We start from the raw sequence: 21,058 nt of genomic DNA, 5'->3' as shown, positions 1-21,058 counted from the left end.
AGAGTGCCAGTCTACCTACTACCGCACCTAAGGTGGTTCTCTTATTGGATCAATGGACTTCTCGCTATTAACGTCACCGCCTCATAAAGAGTTTGTATCCCTTCAATATATTCCCATATTCGCAAGTATCATAGAAACTTGTTAGGTAGAGTGCCAGTCTACCTACTACCGCACCTAAGGTTCTCTTATTGGATCAATGGACTTCTCGCTATTAACGTCAACGCCTCATAAAGAGTTTGTATCCCTTCAATATATTCCCATATTCGCAAGTATCATAGAAACTTGTTAGGTAGAGTGCCAGTCTACCTACTACCGCACATAAGGTTTTCCTATTGGATCAATGGACTTCTCGCTATTAACGTCACCGCCTCATAAAGAGTTTGTATCCCTTCAATATATTCCCATATTCGCAAGTATCATAGAAACTTGTTAGGTAGAGTGCCAGTCTACCTACTACCGCACATAAGGTTTTCTTATTGGATCAATGGACTTCTCGCTATTAACGTCACCGCCTCATAAAGAGTTTGTATCCCTTCAATATATTCCCATATTCGCAAGTATCATAGAAACTTGTTAGGTAGAGTGCCAGTCTACCTACTACCGCACATAAGGTTTTCTTATTGGATCAATGGACTTCTCGCTATTAACGTCACCGCCTCATAAAGAGTTTGTATCCCTACAATATACATGTATTCCCATATTCGCAAGTATCATAGAAACTTGTTAGGTAGAGTGCCAGTCTACAACTACTACCGCAGAGTAGGATCGAGTTGGAACAACCTGTTTTGGGAATAAAGTTTTGTTAACATTGCATATATGATAACATAGGTAACAGTGTATAAGATATATAATGCCCACCTAACTAGAACCGACCAATTCGCTTAGCTGCGCAGAGCGCTCCATACATCAAAGGGCCTCGTCCTGCTAGACAACAAAAAGAATACAGTTAGTAACCAGGCAACCTGTTTAGGGACTAAAGTTTTGTTAACATTACATATATGATAACATAGGTAACAGTGTATAAGATATTTAATGCCACCTAACTAGAACCGACCAATTCGCTTTGCCGCAAAGAGCGCTCCATACATCAAAGGGCCTCGTCCTGCTAGACAACAAAAAGAATACAGTTAGTAACCAGGCAACCTGTTTAGGGACTAAAGTTTTGTTAACATTACATATATGATAACATAGGTAACAGTGTTTAAGATATTTAATGCCCACCTAACTAGAACCGACCAATTCGCTTTGCCGCAAAGAGCGCTCCATACATCGAAGGGCCTCGTCCTGCTAGACAACAAAAAGAATACAGTTAGTAACCAGGCAACCTGTTTAGGGACTAAAAGTTTTGTTAACATTACATATATGATAACATAGGTAACAGTGTATAAGATATATAATGCCCACCTAACTAGAACCGACCAATTCGCTTTGCCGCAAAGAGCGCTCCATACATCAAAGGGCCTCGTCCTGCTAGACAACAAAAAGAATACAGTTAGTAACCAGGCAACCTGTTTAGGGACTAAAAGTTTTGTTAACATTACATATATAACATAGGTAACAGTGTATAAGATATTTAATGCCCACCTACACCTAACTAATACCGATCGATAGCCTTGGTCGCGTAGAGCGCTCCATATACGAGGGGCCTAATGGTTGACACCACTAAGAAAATGGTTATCAGTGTTTCAAGTTCATACGTCCATGGCCATTAATAGATGAGGTGGGTGACTTCGGCATTCCAAAAGTGTCGTGGTTGGAGAGGAGAACGATCCATAGAAAGTTAGTTGATGCTATGCAAACAGATGACTGTGATCCATAGAGAGTGAGTTGATGCTGAGAAAAACAGATGACTGCGATCCATAGAAAGTTAGTTGATGATCAGAAAACAGATGACTGCGAGGAAGAAACAGTTCTCTAACAACGTCATCACCACGTAGGACTCAACAAATGCATCAAATTAAAGAATTAAAAAATAATTTATTTTTACTATTATTATAAGGTATTACAATCACAAGGTTACAGGAAAACCAACAAATCAGTAAGCAAATAATGAAGCAGTTATATGAAAATGAAGAAATAATCCAGGGTCATATAAAAAAGAGATTGGCACAATGTGTTTTTTATTGTTCAATTGGCTGATGACATAAATACACTGAATTAGAACCAAATAAAATGTTTATTTAAAAGCGAAAACAGTGGATAAAAAAACACACAAAGCGAATACAATATTAAAATTTGTCTGAAACACAAGTTCAAAATTTTATTTCACTCTGTCAGAACCAACCCACAAAAAATGACCAGTAGAGACTATTTAACAGTGACAGTTACAAGGTTAACCAGTTAACTGACCAACATCCGCGTAACCATATTTATTTTTGACTGTTCTGCTAAATAACGTCCGTCGATATATCGAAAATACTTAACACACAACGTTTTTTTGAGATAGATACCACGGATGTAACACTTTTAATCATATCGAAATACAGAAAATGTTGATATATCACAATTTGTTCAATATTATCGGCAATTTTGATTAAGCAAAAACCTGGCATGCAAACCTCCAGCGGAATTTTTTTTCCCACTGCTCGCGTGTACCGAAGCTAACCGTTTGTCTGGCTCCCCCAACATACCCTTATAAATACAAAAAGGGAATAAAAAATACAGGAGCCAGACTGAGCCAGTGTAGAGGGTATGCTAAGCGAGGAGAAATGTGTCCTAGCCGCATAATGGGACCTTTTACGCGTCTGGTTCCCCCTCAATTGCCTTACACATCGAACAATAAAAACACTACAGAGCCAGACTGTGCAAAAATAGTGTAGAATGTATGCTCATTGAGGATAATCGTGTCCTAGCCCCATAATGGGAAATTTGTGTTTTAGATTAACTGCCCGGCGGGAGCCGGAGCATGCCTAATGCAGGGAACCCCAGGGGTCGTTACCTCTTGCCTATAGCAAGCTGTAGCACCAATGGTAATCACGTCTTTTTCTCATTGTTCTAACAAAAAATACGTCTAACAATAAGTGCGAAGGCTGAACGGCAGTGACATCAGGGGGGCCGTTGCCCCCCCCCCCACCACATTTGAAAAGTGTCAATTTGGCCCCCTTACTTTATACTGAGCTTTTAAAAACAAAGATTTTGCTGACAACCCTGTTTGTTTAATATAATACACCTTTATATTTCTCAAGACAACCTTATTCATATAACAAAAAACACCAATTTATGCAGATCGTTTGCTCGATTGGTCAGTGCGCTGATTTGTGCGGTGTGAGTGTGTCCCGCAGATGGCCGCGCCATACACCGCCACGCACGACGTGTGTCTGTGCATACTACAGTACACTGCCCCGTGTACAGTTTACAATTTCATCAAAGCAGAGGGTTGGTTTGTAAAGCCATTCTATCAAAACGTTAACATTTACATGAATATTGAGCCAATAAAAGACTGGCATGCCCTACTGACTTTGTGTTCAGTTCGAACATCTCTTGACATCCCAAGGTTATAAAAATATCCAAGGTGACCCAATAAAGCTTATTTCCATTGGGGTTGCAATGAAATACATAATGTGGTCCTTAAAGTACACACAGCACAGAGGTACACCGCGCAGAGCAGCACGCTACTATCAAGTTGCCTATAAAATTACTATCATTAAAAATATAAACAGGCCCTATAGTCGTGTTATATTTACAAATTGAAACAGACGATTGGAACCAAATGTCTTCACTGACATCTAGCAAACTGACTCAAACAAGGGAGTCTCTCTATGAAGAAACTCATGTAAACCAATATACGCTTATAAATATTAACAGCGACTTTTATTTATTAAATAACATAGGTAGACCAACAGGAACATGTTTGCACCAATGACCATGGTAGAACAAATTTATTATCCACTGATAACAGTTCCTTAAAAACATCCCACAAATGAACATTTATTTTTCAGGTCGACAATAACAATTTAAGCGTACACTAGAAAACAAATATTTATGAACATAAAAATGAAGGACGGATGCAATGTATACAATTTGAAGAGAATAACTACAGATATTAGGATAATTTCTACAGACAGACAAGGACTAGGATGACAAGGACAAAAAACAAAAGCAACCAAAAACAGAAAGTAAAAAAAATAAAAAAAATAAAAAAATAAAAAATGACACGGACCAGACTAATCAATAAAAATACCTATCGACACCACAGTCTTTGTACAATTAGTGTATATACTACAATAACATACCCTGACGAGAACAACATTTTGATTTGATTTGGTTTGTATTTATTCAGATAAAAAAAAAAATTCAAAACACAAACACAACAATAGGCGAAAAGACGATGAAATAAGAAAAATTAGTTTAGAAACACAATAAAAATAGAACACCAAAATATACAAGGATAACCCCCAAGAGCCAATTATCTGTGGCTTAGTTCCGTTGGGCTCCTATGAAACACCCAACTTGGTGCTTAAATGACACACCTCACAGAAGGACATCGCGCAGCGCATGCCAGGCTACTATCATGTTGCCTATAAAATTATTATCAATAACATGTCAGTAGGCCCTATAGTCGTGTTATATTCACAAATTGAAAATGACGATTGGAACTGAATGTCTTCACTGACACTCGCATCCCTTTCTATAACACCATAGTAAGCGCGTACACAATAAGTGAATGTTAAGGTTTATAAAAATATACTTTAGTTCCATTTCAGTACCCGGAATTATGACAATTGAAACCTCAACAAGTAGGACTCGACACCCAACGTCAGACGCAGCCGTAGCAAATTGGCGGCAGGAAAAGGCGCCGCAAGCATACCCAATTTTGCGCTTAAAGCCGATCAACCTTTTTTATGTACATAAAAATTGCCTCTAATGTTGTGCTTTTCAAAGGGGGTTTTTGTTTACAAATTGACTAAAAAAAGGGAATCTTTAAGAAGAAATGCATGGAAACAGTTATATATTTATAAATATTTAATGGCGACTTTAACTTCACATGTAGACATATAAGTACATGTTTGCACCAATGACCCTAGTAGAACAAATTAATTATCCTCTGATTACAGTTCTTAAAAACTCTCACAATATCGAGGTCATACCCTGCCAAGAACAACACTTTGAATTTATTTGAATGTTAACTATACATACACAATAGGAGAAAAGACGATGGAAGAACACGTAAAAAAATAACTCGGATAACCGATCCTAGGATAACCGAATAAACCATTGGGATGTCTCTGACTACCCATCTTGGTCCCTAAAGTACACACTGTGACACAGCACAGAGGTAGACACCGCGCAGAGCATGCGAGGCTATTAGTAAGTTGCCTATAAAATTACTTTCATTAAAAATGAGATAGTCGTGTTATATTTACAAATTGAACCTACGTTTGGAACCGAATGTCTTCACCGACATCCAGCAATAATTTTCATTGACATCCCTTTCTACAACACCATGGTAAATACGTTTACCATAAGTTCATAAGTATATAAGAATATACTTAAGTTTCATTTCAGTATCCTAAATTATGACGATCGAAACCGTCACAACAATGGGAGAAATGAATTAAGATCAATTAATTTAGAACACAATTAAAATAGGACACAAAAACCCTAAGCCAATATCTTGGGCTCCTATAAAATACCCAGCTTGGTGCAAAATAAAGTACACACAGCACAAAGACACCGCGCAGAGCATGCCAAGCTACTATCATTGACTTGATTTGATTTGATTTGAATTTATTTGAATAAAAACATGTCAAAAATACATACACAGCAATCGGAAACAGACGATGGAATAAGATAAATTAATTTTTTTTTAACACAATAAATATAGGACACAACAATAAACAGGGATAACCCAATAGTAAGCCAATATCTTTGGCTTATTTCCGTTGGGCTTCTATGAAATACCCAACTTGGTGCTTAATAAAGTACACACAGCACAAAGACACCGCGCAGCATGCCAGGTTTACTATCACTGACAGAACGTGTGTTGATTTGATTTGTATTTATTTGGATAAAAACGCGTCAAAAATACATACACAGCAATCGGAAACAGACGATGAAATAAGATAAGTTAATTTTGAACACAATAAAAATAGGACACAACAATAAACAGGAATAACCCAATAGTAAGCCAATAATTATCTTTGGCTTATTTCCGTTGGGCTTCTATGAAATACCCAACTTCGTGCTTAATAAAGTACACACAGCACAAAGACACCGCGCAGCATGCCAGGTTTACTATCATTGACAGAACGTGTGTTGATTTGATTTGTATTTATTTGGATAAAAACGGGTCAAAAATACATAGACAGCAATCGGAAACAGACGATGAAATAAGATAAGTTAATTTTGAACACAATAAAAATAGGACACAACAATAAACAGGGATAACCCAATAGTAAGCCAATATCTTTGGCTCATTTCCGTTGGGCTTCTATGAAATACCCAACTTGGTGCTTAATAAAGTACACACAGTGCAAAGACACCGCGCAGAGCATGCCAGGTTTACTATCATTGACAGAACGTGTGTTGATTTGATTTGTATTTATTTGGATAAAAACGCGTCAAAAATACATAAACAGCAATCGGAAACAGACGATGAAATAAGATAAGTTAATTTTGAACACAATAAAAATAGGACACAACAATAAACAGGGATAACCCAATAGTAAGCCAATATCTTTAGCTTATTTCCATTGGGCTTCTATGAAATACCCAACTTGGTGCTTTAATAAAGTACACACAGTGCAAACACACCGCGTAGCATGCCAGGTTTACTATCATTGACAGAACGTGTATTGATTTGATTTGAATTTATTTGGATACAAAATTGTCAAAAATACATAGACAGCAATCGGAAACAGACGATGAGACAAGATAAATTAATTTCGAATACAATAAAAAATAGGACACAAAAATATACAAAACAAGGATAACCCAATTAAGCCAATTTTTTTTTCTTTGGCTTATTTCCGTTGGGGTCCCTCACAATTGGTCCCTAGTATTTATTTAGCAAGAGGAACACCGCACCGAGCTTGCCAGGTTATTAGATTACCTGTCACTATACTTTGTCGTGCTATGTCATGTCAGATACATGTATACGTATTTTACGTCGTGCGAATTTACAAATCGAAACCAACGATTGAAATCGAACGTCTTCACTGACATTCACATCCCTATCTACAACACCATAGTAAGCATGTACAAGTATACAATATAAGTGAACATTTAGGTTTAAACATACTTATTTTCCATTTCGTATCCGGAAATATGACGATTGAAACCTCCACAAGATGTATGACGTTCGCACTTGTCTTGAAACCCCGCCGTCGAATGAAGCTATCGGCGGCGGGAAAAGGCGCCCGCAAGTGATAACCCATTCCCCCATGGTTCCCTACACGTTCTGTGTACAAAATTCTTTCAAGACCACAGGGCACAACTTCATAGCTCTGTTTATCGCCAAATTCTGCGCTAATCGTAGAATTGTGGACAAGTCGTTTATGGTCCCACGCAGTGAGATAGTCGAGTTGCAGCGGGTGCTCTCTGCTGGTTGCGCGACTACTGCGCGCTGCCCGACTCTACTTCCCATAAATATGTAGTAAAAGACGGATGCCGCGGGCATTAATTTTTCTTCTGTTTCTTGCGGTGTATGTGTGTTTTGACTGTTGGTAACCATGTGGTAACCCTGAAAACACACGGAAAAACTACAAGAAAGAAAAACCCACAGCATCAGATGATAGTGAAGATGATAAACCGGGAACCCATCTCTATGCACCGAAACAAATCTGACCCACAAACACCACAAAAATTTGTTATAGAAACCGACACAACTACAGGGTCCCCCATCTACACATTATTGCCAATTAGTGTTTGCCTTTGGGATGGAAACATGCGGGGAAATTTGCAAGAAACAAAATAAAACCCGGCATTTAATGCTCCTTCGCTTTGCTTATATACGCATGCAAAATACTTTTACTCTATCGGACGACATAATAATAACACTCACACATCAACCTGATTTCATAAGTATTTAATATTCAAAGCATGGGTAGCGGTAGCCCTGGCGGCCTTACACTTTCGTATTGTACTGTGTACTAGAGGAAGAGTCCTATATAGGGCTAGGGTAGCGGCCGCCTTGACCAAAGAGTTACACATAGTTTGGATCATTATGTTTTATAGAGCAGTAATCAAGTTCATAATAAGTTAGCCACACTTCTGCTCTACTATTAGAGCACTGTCTTTAAAGCCAGTGGACACTATTGGTAATTACTCAAAATAATGGTTAGCAAAAAACCTACGAGTAACGGGGAGACGGGTTGGTGGTATAAAACATTGTGAGAAACAGCTCCCTCTGAAGTGACGTAGTTTTGGAGAAAGAATAGTTCTCCACGAATTTGATTTCGAGACCTCAGATTTAGAACTTGAGGTCTCGAAATCAAGCATCTAAACGCACAAAACTTCGTGTGACAAGAGTGTTTTTTCTTTCATTATTATCTCGCAACTTCGACGGCCAATTGAGCTCAAACTTTCACAGCTTTGTTATTTTATGCATATTTTGAGATACACCAAGTGACAAGACTGGTATTTGACAATTATACCAATAGGGTCCAGTGTCTTTAGTTTAGGCTCTCGGACACGTCAGTCCGTCTTGGTAGTTCGTACCTTCCATCTTTCCATTTTGTATTTAAATCTGTATCCTCAACTTGGTGTATTGACGTTTGGCTCACGAACACCCTAATGCACTTAAAGGCAGTGGCCACTATTGGTAATTACTCAAAACAATTATTAACACAAAACCTTACTTGGTATCGAGAAGTGGGGAGAGGTTGATAGTATACAACATTGTAAGAAACGGCTCCCTCTGAAGTGACGTAGTTTTCGAGAAAGAGTAATTTTCCACGAATTTGATGTCGACACCTCATATTTAGATTTTGAAGTCTCGAAATCAACCATCTAAACGCAAAAAACTTCGTGTGACAAGGTTTTTTCTTTCATTATTATCTCACAACTTCGACGTCCAAATTGAGCTCACATTATCACAGCTGTGTTATTTTATGCATATTTTAAGATATACCAAGTGAGAAGACTCGTCTTTGACAATTATACCAATAGTGTCCAGTGTCTTTAATTTAGGCTCTCAGACACTTCAGTCCGTCTTGGTAGTTCGTACCTTCCATCTTTCCCTTATGTGTTTAAATCTGTACACTCAACCTGGGATATTGATGTTTGGCTCACAAACACCGTAATGCACTTAAAAGGATATAACATGAGCTAAGCTTCCCTTCACCCGCTGGGTATGAATCTTTGAGTGAAACAATCTCTTATGTTTTCCCCATGTCTGGAATTTCAGACATGTCGAACAGAACTAATCGGGTTGTCTGATGTCCAAGATGTGGTGTATACATTAGCGTGTTGTTAACAACCACACCTTGTGATGTCAGAGCCTCTAGGCACCCCTACAGCATGTCTTCAGCTGTTAAAATGCATGGTGGCCAAACGAGTTCGTGCTTCACGGGATTCGTAGAGGATCGTCTCTTTGGTGAGGTTTTTTTTAATAATAACAACTTCATTGACACGTTGAGATTGGAACGTTCTCTTTCACATCTAAAACTCGTTGCGGGTCATTTTTGTAAGACGTTTGGCTTTCTTGTGATGATGAGCGTCAATCTGTCTTGCAAGATGGGTGACATCGTTATAGTCAGCATTTACCTTGTGGGGTCCGGGCCCGTTTTGCGGCCCGGGAAAATATTAGGTCGCATGCTCTCTGGTGCAATCAAGGTCTTTTCCTAGACATCTTTTGACCCTTTAAATTCATCTGAAATGATATAATGCTAAATGCAGTACAATATACTTTGAGAAGTGAAACGATACAAACTGGTTTAAACATGCTTATGTAGGCTAGGCGTCCACCCCAAGTAAATTTGACCGTCATTCATTTTAAGGGTGGTTACCAAATACCTTCTCCCCTTAAAATTGGACACTCAACTGAGGCGCGTTTTCGCGACTGAAACCGATAACTCTTTCAGTCATTAGCAAGTGATTATCTAATGGTCAATTCAACCGAAACAGTTATTGGTTATCGACCGCCAAAACGCACTCCTTAGTTGAGACCAAAACACTTGCATGATTGTGTCCATCGTTACATTTTGATTTTGTCTATTGATGCATTGGTACTTAGTGTTCTAATGAGAAAACACTGATAGGTGCGATCATCCGAGAATGAAAGGAGGAAAATTAAATCAGTCGACACGGTGTACACAGGACATTCACACGGTGGCCTAGTTAGCAAAGAGGAATTTAGACTGGTCCCTGTCTTTAACCGCATGACGGGCACTGGTCTAACAGGCCAAATGATTTCATTGGACAAACGTGCTGTGACGTAAGCTTTCCGTTCGTTTAGCTTCCGTTTCCGTTCGGGGTCGACCCAGGGAAGCTCACTAACGCACCCATGGTGTCAGCTTGCACTTTGCATCGTCTGCATGCAGAGTGTGCCCAACCTTGCACCCATGGGGTCAGCTTGCACTTTGCATCGTCTGCATGCAGATTGTGCCCAACCTTGCGTATACATTAGTGTTGTTTTATAAACAAGTGTTCATGATTTATTCGGTACCTTATGGGGACCAAGGGCAAAACAAAAAGGATTCTAATAGTAATAATAATAATAGTATGTATTTGTAATGCGCCAAATCAATCTTTACAGATACTGACTTGGCGCATTACATTTTCTAAAGGATTCTGGTGGTCTATTGGGACTATGTTGATATGTACAAAGAAAAGACAAAATAATGTGCACGAAGGATGCAGTTTTTAGTATGTTGGTACATAAAGTGTGAATTGACTGCGCATCTCCGTGTGAAATGAGTGCCAGATTAAAGAAACATCTGGAAATGTTATCGGGTCAGAAGGTATGACTTTATTCACGACCCTAGAAGTGTGACGTCAGATGTTCAGGCTACAGCGAAGTGTTCCATTTGTTATATCGATTCGGTAACTCAAAGTAAACCACTCATCCTAAACATAGATGATAACTTCCAAAAAATTGTCATGGTATTTTCAAAAGAACATTGATTAATCATCAATGTTTCATCAGCTGGTACAACATTATCCTGACAGCAGCATTTGCAAACAGTCATCATTAATAAGAATCTGAGTGTATGATTCGTGCATGAATCGTTTCTCAGATTCGAATAAACTTCGATGAACAAGAGTCCATTTTCTTTTAAAGGCAGTGGACTCTATTGGTAATTGTCAAAGACTAGCCTTCACAGTTGGTGTATCTCAACATATGCATAAAATAACAAACCTTTGAAAATTTGAGCTCAATCGGTCATCGAAGTTGCGAGATAATAATGAAATAAAAAAACACCCTTGTCACAGGAAGTTGTGTGCGTTCAGATGGTTGATTTCGAGACCTCAAGTTCTAAATCTAAGGTCTCAAACTCAAATTCGTGGAAAATTCTTTTTCGAAAACTATGGCACTTCAGAGGGAGCCGTTTCTCACAATGTTGTATACCATCAACCTCTCCCCATTACTCGTCACCAAGAAAGGTTTTATGCCAATAACTGTTTTGAGTAATTACCAATAGTGTCCACTGCCTTTAAAGATTTGTTTTGCAAGTTGGGATAGACCAAGTGAGAATATAATCGTCTTTGGCAATTGACCAAATGTGTCAAGTACCTTGAAAGATAGTAGCTTCCAGGCTTATTGTTTTAAGAAGTTTTCAAATGGAATCTATTTGGGGATTGTGTATCAATCAGTATAGAACCAGCGATGTTTACCATAAAGTGATTCAATTAGGCATGACGTCCGTACTCTGCTAAAAATAACCTCACAGCAGCTTTGTGAATACTAGACGTATTACCCCCCCCCCCCCCCGTCCACTAGGGATGCCACCACTACCTAGAAATACAGCTCTATGGTATCCACTATACAATGTCTATGCAAATCCTGCAGCATATTGCCTATACGTCACTAAAATATAATATCTATAGGTGCGTTCGTTTAGCTTCCCTGGGTCGACCACGGTGTATGGCGGGTTGTTTTTCCCAGGACGAACGTGGGTAATTATCTGCACACGTTTGTCCTGGAAAAAACAACTGCCACACACCGGTGTCGACCCAGGGAAGCTAAACGAACGCATCCTATGTAAAAGAGTGACCGTTTCACTCTCTTGTCCCGAGTGGTGTCGGTTTCACTCTTTTGAGAGTGAAAGTCAATCTGTCCCTGTTATTCCTCCATGATATGTCTCAATCTTTTTGAGCGACATTGGAACGATTTTCACTCTAAATCGAGTTGAATGTACCCGTCTTTCACTCTTAAAAAGAGTTGTCCGCCATAAAAGTATGGCTCTTTGCAAGAGTGGTACAAAACGAGTAATGTTTTTCACTCTTTTACATTTTAGAGAGTACTCAGCTAAGAATAACGCCACAACATTGTTTGAACATGAGTGTAGCCGCCAGGGATATGCCACCACTGTACCTGTAGAAACACAGCTTTATGGTATCCACTTACAATGTCTATGCAAATCCTGCAGCATCCTACGTCACAAATACCCCACAACCGCATGCAGCGCATTACTACTAGTTCAATATTCAACACTTAATAGCACTTCGCCAAATTGTCCGACCGGCCATGGATCGGCCAAGTTCCGGGAATTATACTTTATACATGTTAAATAGTTTCGATTCTCAGCGTGGCTATTTTTCGCGGAGCATTCCATTATTAATAAGGCCTTTATATTTTGTTTGCGTTAACACCCTGTGTGTATCTACTTTGCGAGGTATAAGAGTTTGTGTTGTTTAGAGAACTGTCTTGCTAGCTAAATATTCTACTACCGTGGAGTAGATTTTTTTCAGATTTTTCGAGACTTCTCAGTTCTGAAAAGAACTGTCATACTTTTTAACTACTACCTGGGCGGAAGGTAGAAAATCGGCTGGGACTACTACTTTAATTCCATTGTTAGGTGGTGCCCAGCAGTACACTATTGCTGTTTTTATACTGAGCATGTCCGCTGGCTATACGTATAGCCATTATAAGAGGACACGCACGACTGAGTGTATGGGATCGTGAACTTTGGTATACAACTGAGTACGGTTTACTTTGGAGATAGCGAACATACCACATCTGTAACGCCATTGAGACCAAAAGCTCCAACATTTTGAATGATTTCCCTACCAGTGTCCACGCTTAACTCGAATAAGGTAAGTCGTTAACTTTACCTATGACATATCAAAATAATACAATCTTATTGGTTATCACGGTGTTTTCTGTCACAGAGTCAAATATTTCTGATATCATGCTGTCTGCTATTACGTTTTATTAGAACTTGTTACTCCAACCGATTGACTTCATTATATACAATTTGGACTGATTAATTTTATTCGTAGAGCATCTGTTGCGGTCTATCCCTTGTCTGAGAATAACTGTTGTTGAATTGACTATATAATATTAAATGGACTGTTGGCAACAATTGTGACCATTGACACATTTTTGATAATTAAAACATACACAAACTGGCAAACCTTTTGACGAGTGATGACGGGTAACTTTGTAACACCTTGCTTAAAGGGTTTAATGTACTTTTTCCTAACAAAAAACACAATGTCAACAGATTTACATTAAACTTACACAGTTTGAAGATTATGATAGTAGAAAGCTTCCCTTGAAATTTTACTTACTGAAGTGCTGTAGTTTTTGAGAAATGAGTAAAAGTAATAATTTTCGTCTCAGTTTTAGCATGTAAAAACGTATTGACCAGTTATGCTATGGTTTTGGTATAATATCATGAGACCAAAACTATTTTGTGACTTGTTTTACTCATTTCTCAAAAACTACACAACCTTAGTTAGTAATATTTGAAGGGAAGCTTTCCACTATCATTATCTTGAAACCCTGTAAGTTTAATGTAAATCTGTGGACATTTTGAAAAAGTATCCGGATCCTTTAAAGACACTATAGACACTAATGTTAATTGCTCAAAGTAATTGTCATAACAAATTATTTGGTAACGAGCAATAGAGAGCTGTTCATAGTATTTTTTACTATTTCATATTATTGTGAGAAACGGCTCCCTGAAAATGTAGTTTCTGAGAAAGAGGTAATTGTCACTCAAATAATAAAGTATGCATCTAAAAGCACACAGAGTATAATGCAACAAGGGTGTTTTTCTTTCGTTATCCTCTTGGAATTTCAATCACCAAATTGAGTCCGAATTTTAAAAGATTTGGTATTTTATGCATAATGTTACGATACACCAAGTGAGAATACTGGTTTTTGACAATATTACCAAAGGTGTCAAGTGCCTTTTTAACGTGCAATGCTGCTGGTACTCTGAGGTTAGCGCACTTTTTATGCAACAAGAGCAGCAGTTTTGTTAGACTTGACTCAAGTCCCAACCCCGTGCCATGAATCAAGTCTACAGTTTTGTTGTAGCCTGTCACAATTCGAGGCTCGTGATTTACGTTAATAATCACATTTGACCTAGCATCATTTTACCAGGTATTCATGGTTGTAAAGATTCGCAGTTAAATCCGACGTACATGTTAATTTTATCAAATTAATGTAACTGTTCGCAATTTGCTTCCGTGCATCAAAAACTGCCACTGCCGTAGCGCTTCTCAATGGGATTTTTATTTTATTCTAAGCCAATTCAAAAGGGCCCTTGACTAAACAAATCTTGACTTTTTTAGGAGGATGTCAACACTAGGTCCCCTTTTACAGAACAAGACTTGCTCACTGGCCTTATCATTGCGGATAGGACAGGGGACCAGTCTACAGTTTCCAATGATATGCTGAAGGCGATATTTGAGAGTGTGACGTCACGCGCAAGATAAATGTGATAATCGCTTGAGTGACAAAGAACATTGTTTTGGTTTACCATACACAGCATTTTAAACTCAGAAATAAGACTTGGCATATAGTGGTTTTTACTGCTACTTGTGTCCGGGTACAATCTAATTCTTCCGTCACGCACGCAATTCTTAATGTCTCACGTCTCACGACCTTTGATCGACAGCAGGTATTTGCAATTTTAGATGAATTTACTCGTTCCATATTATTGTAGAAATGTATTAAAGTCACCTGGAAGTGGTATTTTTTCAAAATAAAGCTTTTGTCACTAATATATGTGTTTTGATGAGTGGAATGTGAATAAACAGTTAACTAAGGTTTTAAAAAATCAGTTCTTATGCTATTTACAAATTTAAGAGTAGACCCCGACCCGAGAGGGCGCTGTTCGTGACGTCAATCGAGGCAGACTTTGCCTGTAATGCGTTGAGTAAACACAATTGCAAAGTACATGTACGGACCAAGTCGTGAGTTTGTACGTTTCAAAAAAAAAAAAAAAAAAAAAATCCGGCAATGCCGACCAGGTGTATTGCTGCTGAATGCAGAAAAACACCTTTTGAAATGTACCAACTCACGACTTGGACGTACATGTACTTTGCACGTGTGTTTACTACACGCATTGCAGGCAAAGTCTGCCTCGATTGACGTCACAAAAGGGGTAGGCGGAGTCAGCCCCCAAACAACTTTATATATTTTTTAAAACATATAAATAGTGACAAACAATTACTAAACAAATTGTTTTATTGTTCGTAAGCATATACTCTTATGTTTGAAAGAAAACAAAATTCTATTTCCAGGTGACTTTATGTTAAGTTAACTTTAAGTTAATGTAAACTGTGTGGCGATATTTTGGTCATTGACTTTCAATGTGTATAGTAATGGGGGTCGAAACTTTCTAGAAACACAAATAGTGTTATATAGGGTGTTAGTGTATGCATGTAAGTCGACAGTGTTCGTGTCAATTTGCCTTTTGAGATTTATGGCGACCACCATAGGAATCTAATATTTGGTTTGGATGTATACATACAATTTCTTGGTTTTCTCGGAATTCAGTGTGAGCGCAAAAACAGCTTTCAAAAACTAACCATATCAGTTTGTTTTAGTTTAGAAGTCAGTGCGAACAGCTTTACAAAAATAACCGACAATAATTATTGGAATTCATGGATGTGAAAGGAAAAACATCTATTAGAAACTTACCGCTCAATTTGTTTGGGCCTTCTTAAGTCTATAGGTCAGTCAGTGTGAACGCAAGCAGTTGTTCATTCCTCACGTGTTTTCCCCATCAAAGGACTGCTGCAAAAGACAAATGGGTTAAAATAACTCAATTAACGACTGCACAAATTCTTGTGAGGTCAATGCTGGATAATGAAACAATGAGTAAACAACTCATCCAATACAAATTAATCACATTTTCATTATGGGTAATATCGAATCAACTAAGGGTCGATTGGAGACAAGTGTATTCCATTATAGGGACATATTAAATCTACGACATTGTGTGTCAGGTGACAGATTTCAAACCATGAATCATTATTTTGACTGCAGTGCAGATATCTGTTGTGCTATGGAAATATATTTTCATAGAGCATTTTTGTCGGCGTATGCTAACTGTAGTGACAAGACAAACATGATGAACAGTTTGGAATGTTCCTTTTATGTCAGCATGACAAGACTATTGGAGACTTTACACTGTTAAAGGAACGCGTTGCCTTTGATCGGTCGAGTTGGTCTTTGAAAAGCGTTTGTAACCGTTTATTATGAAATGCATATGGACGGAAATGTCGACTAACACGGTCGGCCATTTGTGGGAGTCAAATTTGTGACTGCCATTAAAATGGCCGACCGTGTTAGTACGCAAAATAAAAGGAAAACAGTGCAATTTCGGGGCAAATTTGTGTGGATCATTGTATTCTACTTTTGAAACATCTTTCTAACCTTATGTATTTCATAACAAACGGTTACAAACGCTTTTTACAGACCAACTCGTCCTATCCAAGGCAATGTGTCCCTTTAAACGTCATGCACTTCTAATCGTGGAATGGTGTGCCGACGAACGATATAAAAAACACCTTATAATTTGTTGGTGGCCGTATTATGAGCAGAATTCCGCGGACAAGCAGGGGGTGTTTTATATTGGGTCCTGGTCCGCTTTGAGACGCCCTCCGGCGTGAAAAGCGCTATATAAAAACGGTCTATTATTATTATTCCTTGGAAATTGTGTCACGTGGATAACAATTGACGAGACCAAAATAAAATCATTTTTGTTAGCTAACTTTCAACTATATTGATCTTTCCACAGATTCATCGAGGGTCGTAAAATAGACAACCGTGAAGTGATGGCGCCATCTGCGACGAAAAACACTTGTTAAGAAAGACAGCTGGTAGAATTCTGGCGCCAAAAAATATACAAATATGTGATACAACTTGGACGTCAGTTCGGATCATTTTCCAATTGTCTCAACTCGAACGCTTGAATCCAGAAAGGGAAAAGAGACCTTTAAGTCTTGTTTCACCATTCATTGAGAAATATTCTACTTGAAGCAGAACTCTTGACACCTTTAAAGTTTTTTTTTGTAGATCCGAGTGTTTGGCCACGACATGAGTCCCTATACTCACTATGAATGAAAATGTATCGAATATTATTTACCCGTAGATGTTTCATCTTGATTTGATTAAAACGTTTTAAAAAAGGGGGCGAAAGTCACCGAGCAATGTTTTCAGAAAAGTCGTGTAAAATAATACGTTGCCCAAGTTGATTTTCTCATTTCTCAAAAACTACACCACCTCAGCAAGTAACATTTCAACGGAAGCTTTCTACCATCATTATCTTTCTCCAGCTTTCTCCACAAGACGATCAGAGCATACTGATCGAAACGTCGAGTTGAAACCAACGGTTCTTTTCAGAACCACCCCAACTCATTAGAGATAGTCATTACATGGTGTTACCGCAAACCTTTCTGTAACATCACTAACTTCAAACTGTATAGTTGAACGTAAACTTATGGACATTTTGTGTCGTGCAAAAGATACCAAAATCCTTTAAGGGATGTTCGAGGAGAGTTACGACTTCAACGTTACGACCGGGGACAATGGCATCGCATTGGATCCACTTGACGCCGTTCTCAAGATTGCAGTGCCGATTTTTCTGGCCGTTCTTTTGTGTATAGGCTTAATTGGGAACATGTGTATGATGTACGCCATTTTGGGATTCAAACACATGAGAACTGCGCCCAATATCCTCATCTTTAACCTGGCACTTGGTGACTTGCTCTATATTCTCATCCCAACACCGATCTACATCGAGCATGAGATTAACCCACTTTCGGATTTGTCATCACGCGGTTGTAAACTCAAAGCCTATTTTGGTTTCGTTGGGCAGTACGCGAGCGTTTTTGCCCTGGTTGCGTTAAGCCGGGAGCGCTTCACTGCCATCGTACGGGGGATGGAGGCGCGTCGACACGAGAAGGACTCGTGCATGTCTAGTAGTTTCTGCGTCGTCATTTTCGTTTGGGTAGCAGCCATTTTGCTCCCGACCCCAACTCTTTATTTTGCTGTCAACAACGAACAACAGTGTCGGTCGACGTCGGATAATGCCGAAGTGGCGATGTTTTACGAATCTTTCCGAGGCTTGACTGGTTACGTCATTCCGCTAGTGACAGTTTGGTGGTATTATCTGAGAATAGCAGTGTCACTCTTCAAGAGTACAAAGAGGTTAGTCAACTAAGCATTTCAGTACCTTAAGATGTAATAACTTGTGATGAGTAACTACAACGTCCTTCAATCATGTCTGACCCGCAATTAAACTTAGATTACGGATCATACTGACCCACATTTAGACATCGATTTCAGATCATACTGACCCACATTTAGACATAGATTTCGGATCATACTGACCCACATTTAGACATAGATTTCGGATTATACTGGTCCACGTTTTGACATAGATTTCGGATAACACTGACCCACATTTCGACAAATATTTCGGATCATACTGACCCACATTTTGACATAGATTTCGGATCATACTAACCCACATTTCGACATAGATTTCGGACCAAATTGACCCACATTTTGACACAGATTTCGGACCAAACTGACCCACATTTTGACAAAGATTCCGGATCATACTGACCCACATTTTGACAAAGATCCAAGATTATACTGACCACCACATTTTGACAAAGATCCCAGATCATAATGACCCACATTTTGACATAAATTTCGGATTATACTGACCCACATTTTTAGTAGATTTTCTAAGAAGAAGAAAAAAAATCATTGAGCCAAACTGACTGCCCAAAATGTATATTGTTTGTTCTCTTCCCACGTCCGAACAGATTTCCGAGCCAGCTGCAGACGAACCCCGCATTGAATCGCCAAGTGTGGGCCCGCAAGCGCCTGGCTGCCTCTGTGCTCGTCATCACCATCTTCTTCGCTGTGTGCTGGTTCCCGTACTTCTTCTATAACATCTGGATCCTATCCGCCAGTGATGATGTAGTCTACTCAGTATCCCTAACAGCAACAGACTGCCTGAGATACGCAGGAATCGTCATGCCAGTCGTGAACACGTGTTTAGACCCCTGGCTTCTTTTTATCATTAGCTCTAAACACAGGGCTGGTTTGATCGGGTGCTTTAAATGCTTTAGGCAGCGCACTCAGTGTGACAGAAGGCGATCCGTTTACAGGGGCGTCTGCCACCACGTAACAAATATTGATAGGGAAAATATGCATAACTCAACCGAGTTAAAGTAACATTCATTGTGGGATACAACCTGGGAAGTGACAGCAAGGGGTCGCCTTAAAGGGGATGCGACTTTTTATTTCAAATATTATCAAATTATAATAAACCAGAAAGAGTTTTGACTAAACTTTAAATGAATTAGGTTTGAACAAAGACAAAATACTTAAGCGGGATCTTAACCAACGACCTCCTGGTTAACGTACCGGTGTCCCAGGGAAATCTGCCCTTGGAGAGTTAGTCTTGGTGCAAGACGTTTCTCGTTTTCTTTTATCACGCACACCGCGGCGAATTCACCGACACCGCGCGCAACGACTCACCTGACTTATAGTCCACTCTCCGGCGGTGAGTGGACTATAAGTCAGGTGAGTCGTTGCGCGCGCTGTCGGTGAATTGGCCGCGGTGTGTGTGAAAAGGAAACGAGAAACGTCTTGCACCAAGACTATTGGAGAGTCTGTCCCCCATATATGGGAAATTAACATGGGCTGGAGGAAGACTCAACAGAGGGCGCTATCAGAAGAAATTTGTACACAGTTTACCATATAGAGGGACATAATCGCCTGCGCTACATTGAGCTAACCAACCATATTGTTGGTCATATTCCTGTTTTGGCAACTATATCAACGATGTCCGCGATATATGAATAATGGTTTAAGAATGTTGGCTTTAATCAATTAATTTGATGACTTTTTGTTGTTGTATGAACAATAAATGGATAATTACAACGTTGATTAATATTATTTCAATCATTGTGTTTTTTAAATTTTATTTAGAATTTCACTGTCACAAAAAATCACTCTATATATTAAACAGATTTATAATTTTAAAATACAATGTATCGGCTCAAAGCCATAGTGTAAACTTAATTGTAATTTATTTGATAAAAGAACATAAGACAATATCTTAAAGTCACTTGGAAATAGATTTTTTTCTTCTTTCAAACATAAGAGTATATGCTTACGAACAATAAAACAATTTTGTTAGTAATTGTTTGTCACGATTTATATGTTTAAAAAATATATAAAGTTATTTGGGGGGCTGACTCCGCCTACCCTTTTGTGACGTCATTCAAGGCAGACTTTGCCTGCAATGCGTACAGTAAACACACGTGCAAAGTACATGTACGTCCAAGTCGTAAGTTGGTACATTTCAAAAAGTGTTTTTCTGCATTCAGCAGCAATACACCTGGTCGGCATTGCCGGAAAAAAACAATTTTTTATTTTTTTGAAACGTACAAACTCACGACTTGGTCCGTACATGTACTTTGCAATTGTGTTTACTCTACGCATTACAGGCAAAGTCTGCCTCGATTGACGTCACGAACAGCGCCCTCTCGGGTCGGGGTCTACTCTTAAATTTGTAAATAACATAAGAACTGATTTTTAAAATCTTAGTTAACTGTTTATTCACATTCAACTCATCAAAACACATATATTAGTGACAAAAGCTTTATTTTGAAAAAATACCACTTCCAGGTG

General features: G+C 38.8%; 1 protein-coding gene across 1 annotated transcript; it reads left to right on the top strand.

The window, feature by feature from the left end:
- Positions 1–13,074: 13,074 nt before the first annotated feature.
- Positions 13,075–19,762, top strand: LOC139950076 (bombesin receptor subtype-3-like). The gene is made up of 3 exons (XM_071948708.1): positions 13,075–13,197; positions 17,142–18,553; positions 19,180–19,762. The coding sequence occupies exons 2-3, from the start codon at positions 17,889–17,891 to the stop codon at positions 19,592–19,594; spliced, it is 1,080 nt and encodes a 359-aa protein (XP_071804809.1). The 5' UTR covers positions 13,075–13,197; positions 17,142–17,888; the 3' UTR covers positions 19,595–19,762.
- Positions 19,763–21,058: the final 1,296 nt, after the last annotated feature.

This window comes from Asterias amurensis, chromosome 17, assembly GCF_032118995.1.
Source record: "Asterias amurensis chromosome 17, ASM3211899v1".
In the NCBI taxonomy this organism is placed as follows: domain Eukaryota; kingdom Metazoa; phylum Echinodermata; class Asteroidea; order Forcipulatida; family Asteriidae; genus Asterias; species Asterias amurensis.
Note: the sequence above shows the minus strand (reverse complement) of the source record. Positions and strands in the feature narration are given on the sequence as shown.

Bases quoted from the DNA above. Each gene is read 5' to 3' on its own strand.
- LOC139950076 (XM_071948708.1), top strand. From the start codon at position 17,889: ATGTTCGAGGAGAGTTACGACTTCAACGTTACGACCGGGGACAATGGC. The intron at 18,554-19,179 runs GTTAGTCAACTA...ACGTCCGAACAG, and splicing joins CTCTTCAAGAGTACAAAGAG to ATTTCCGAGCCAGCTGCAGA.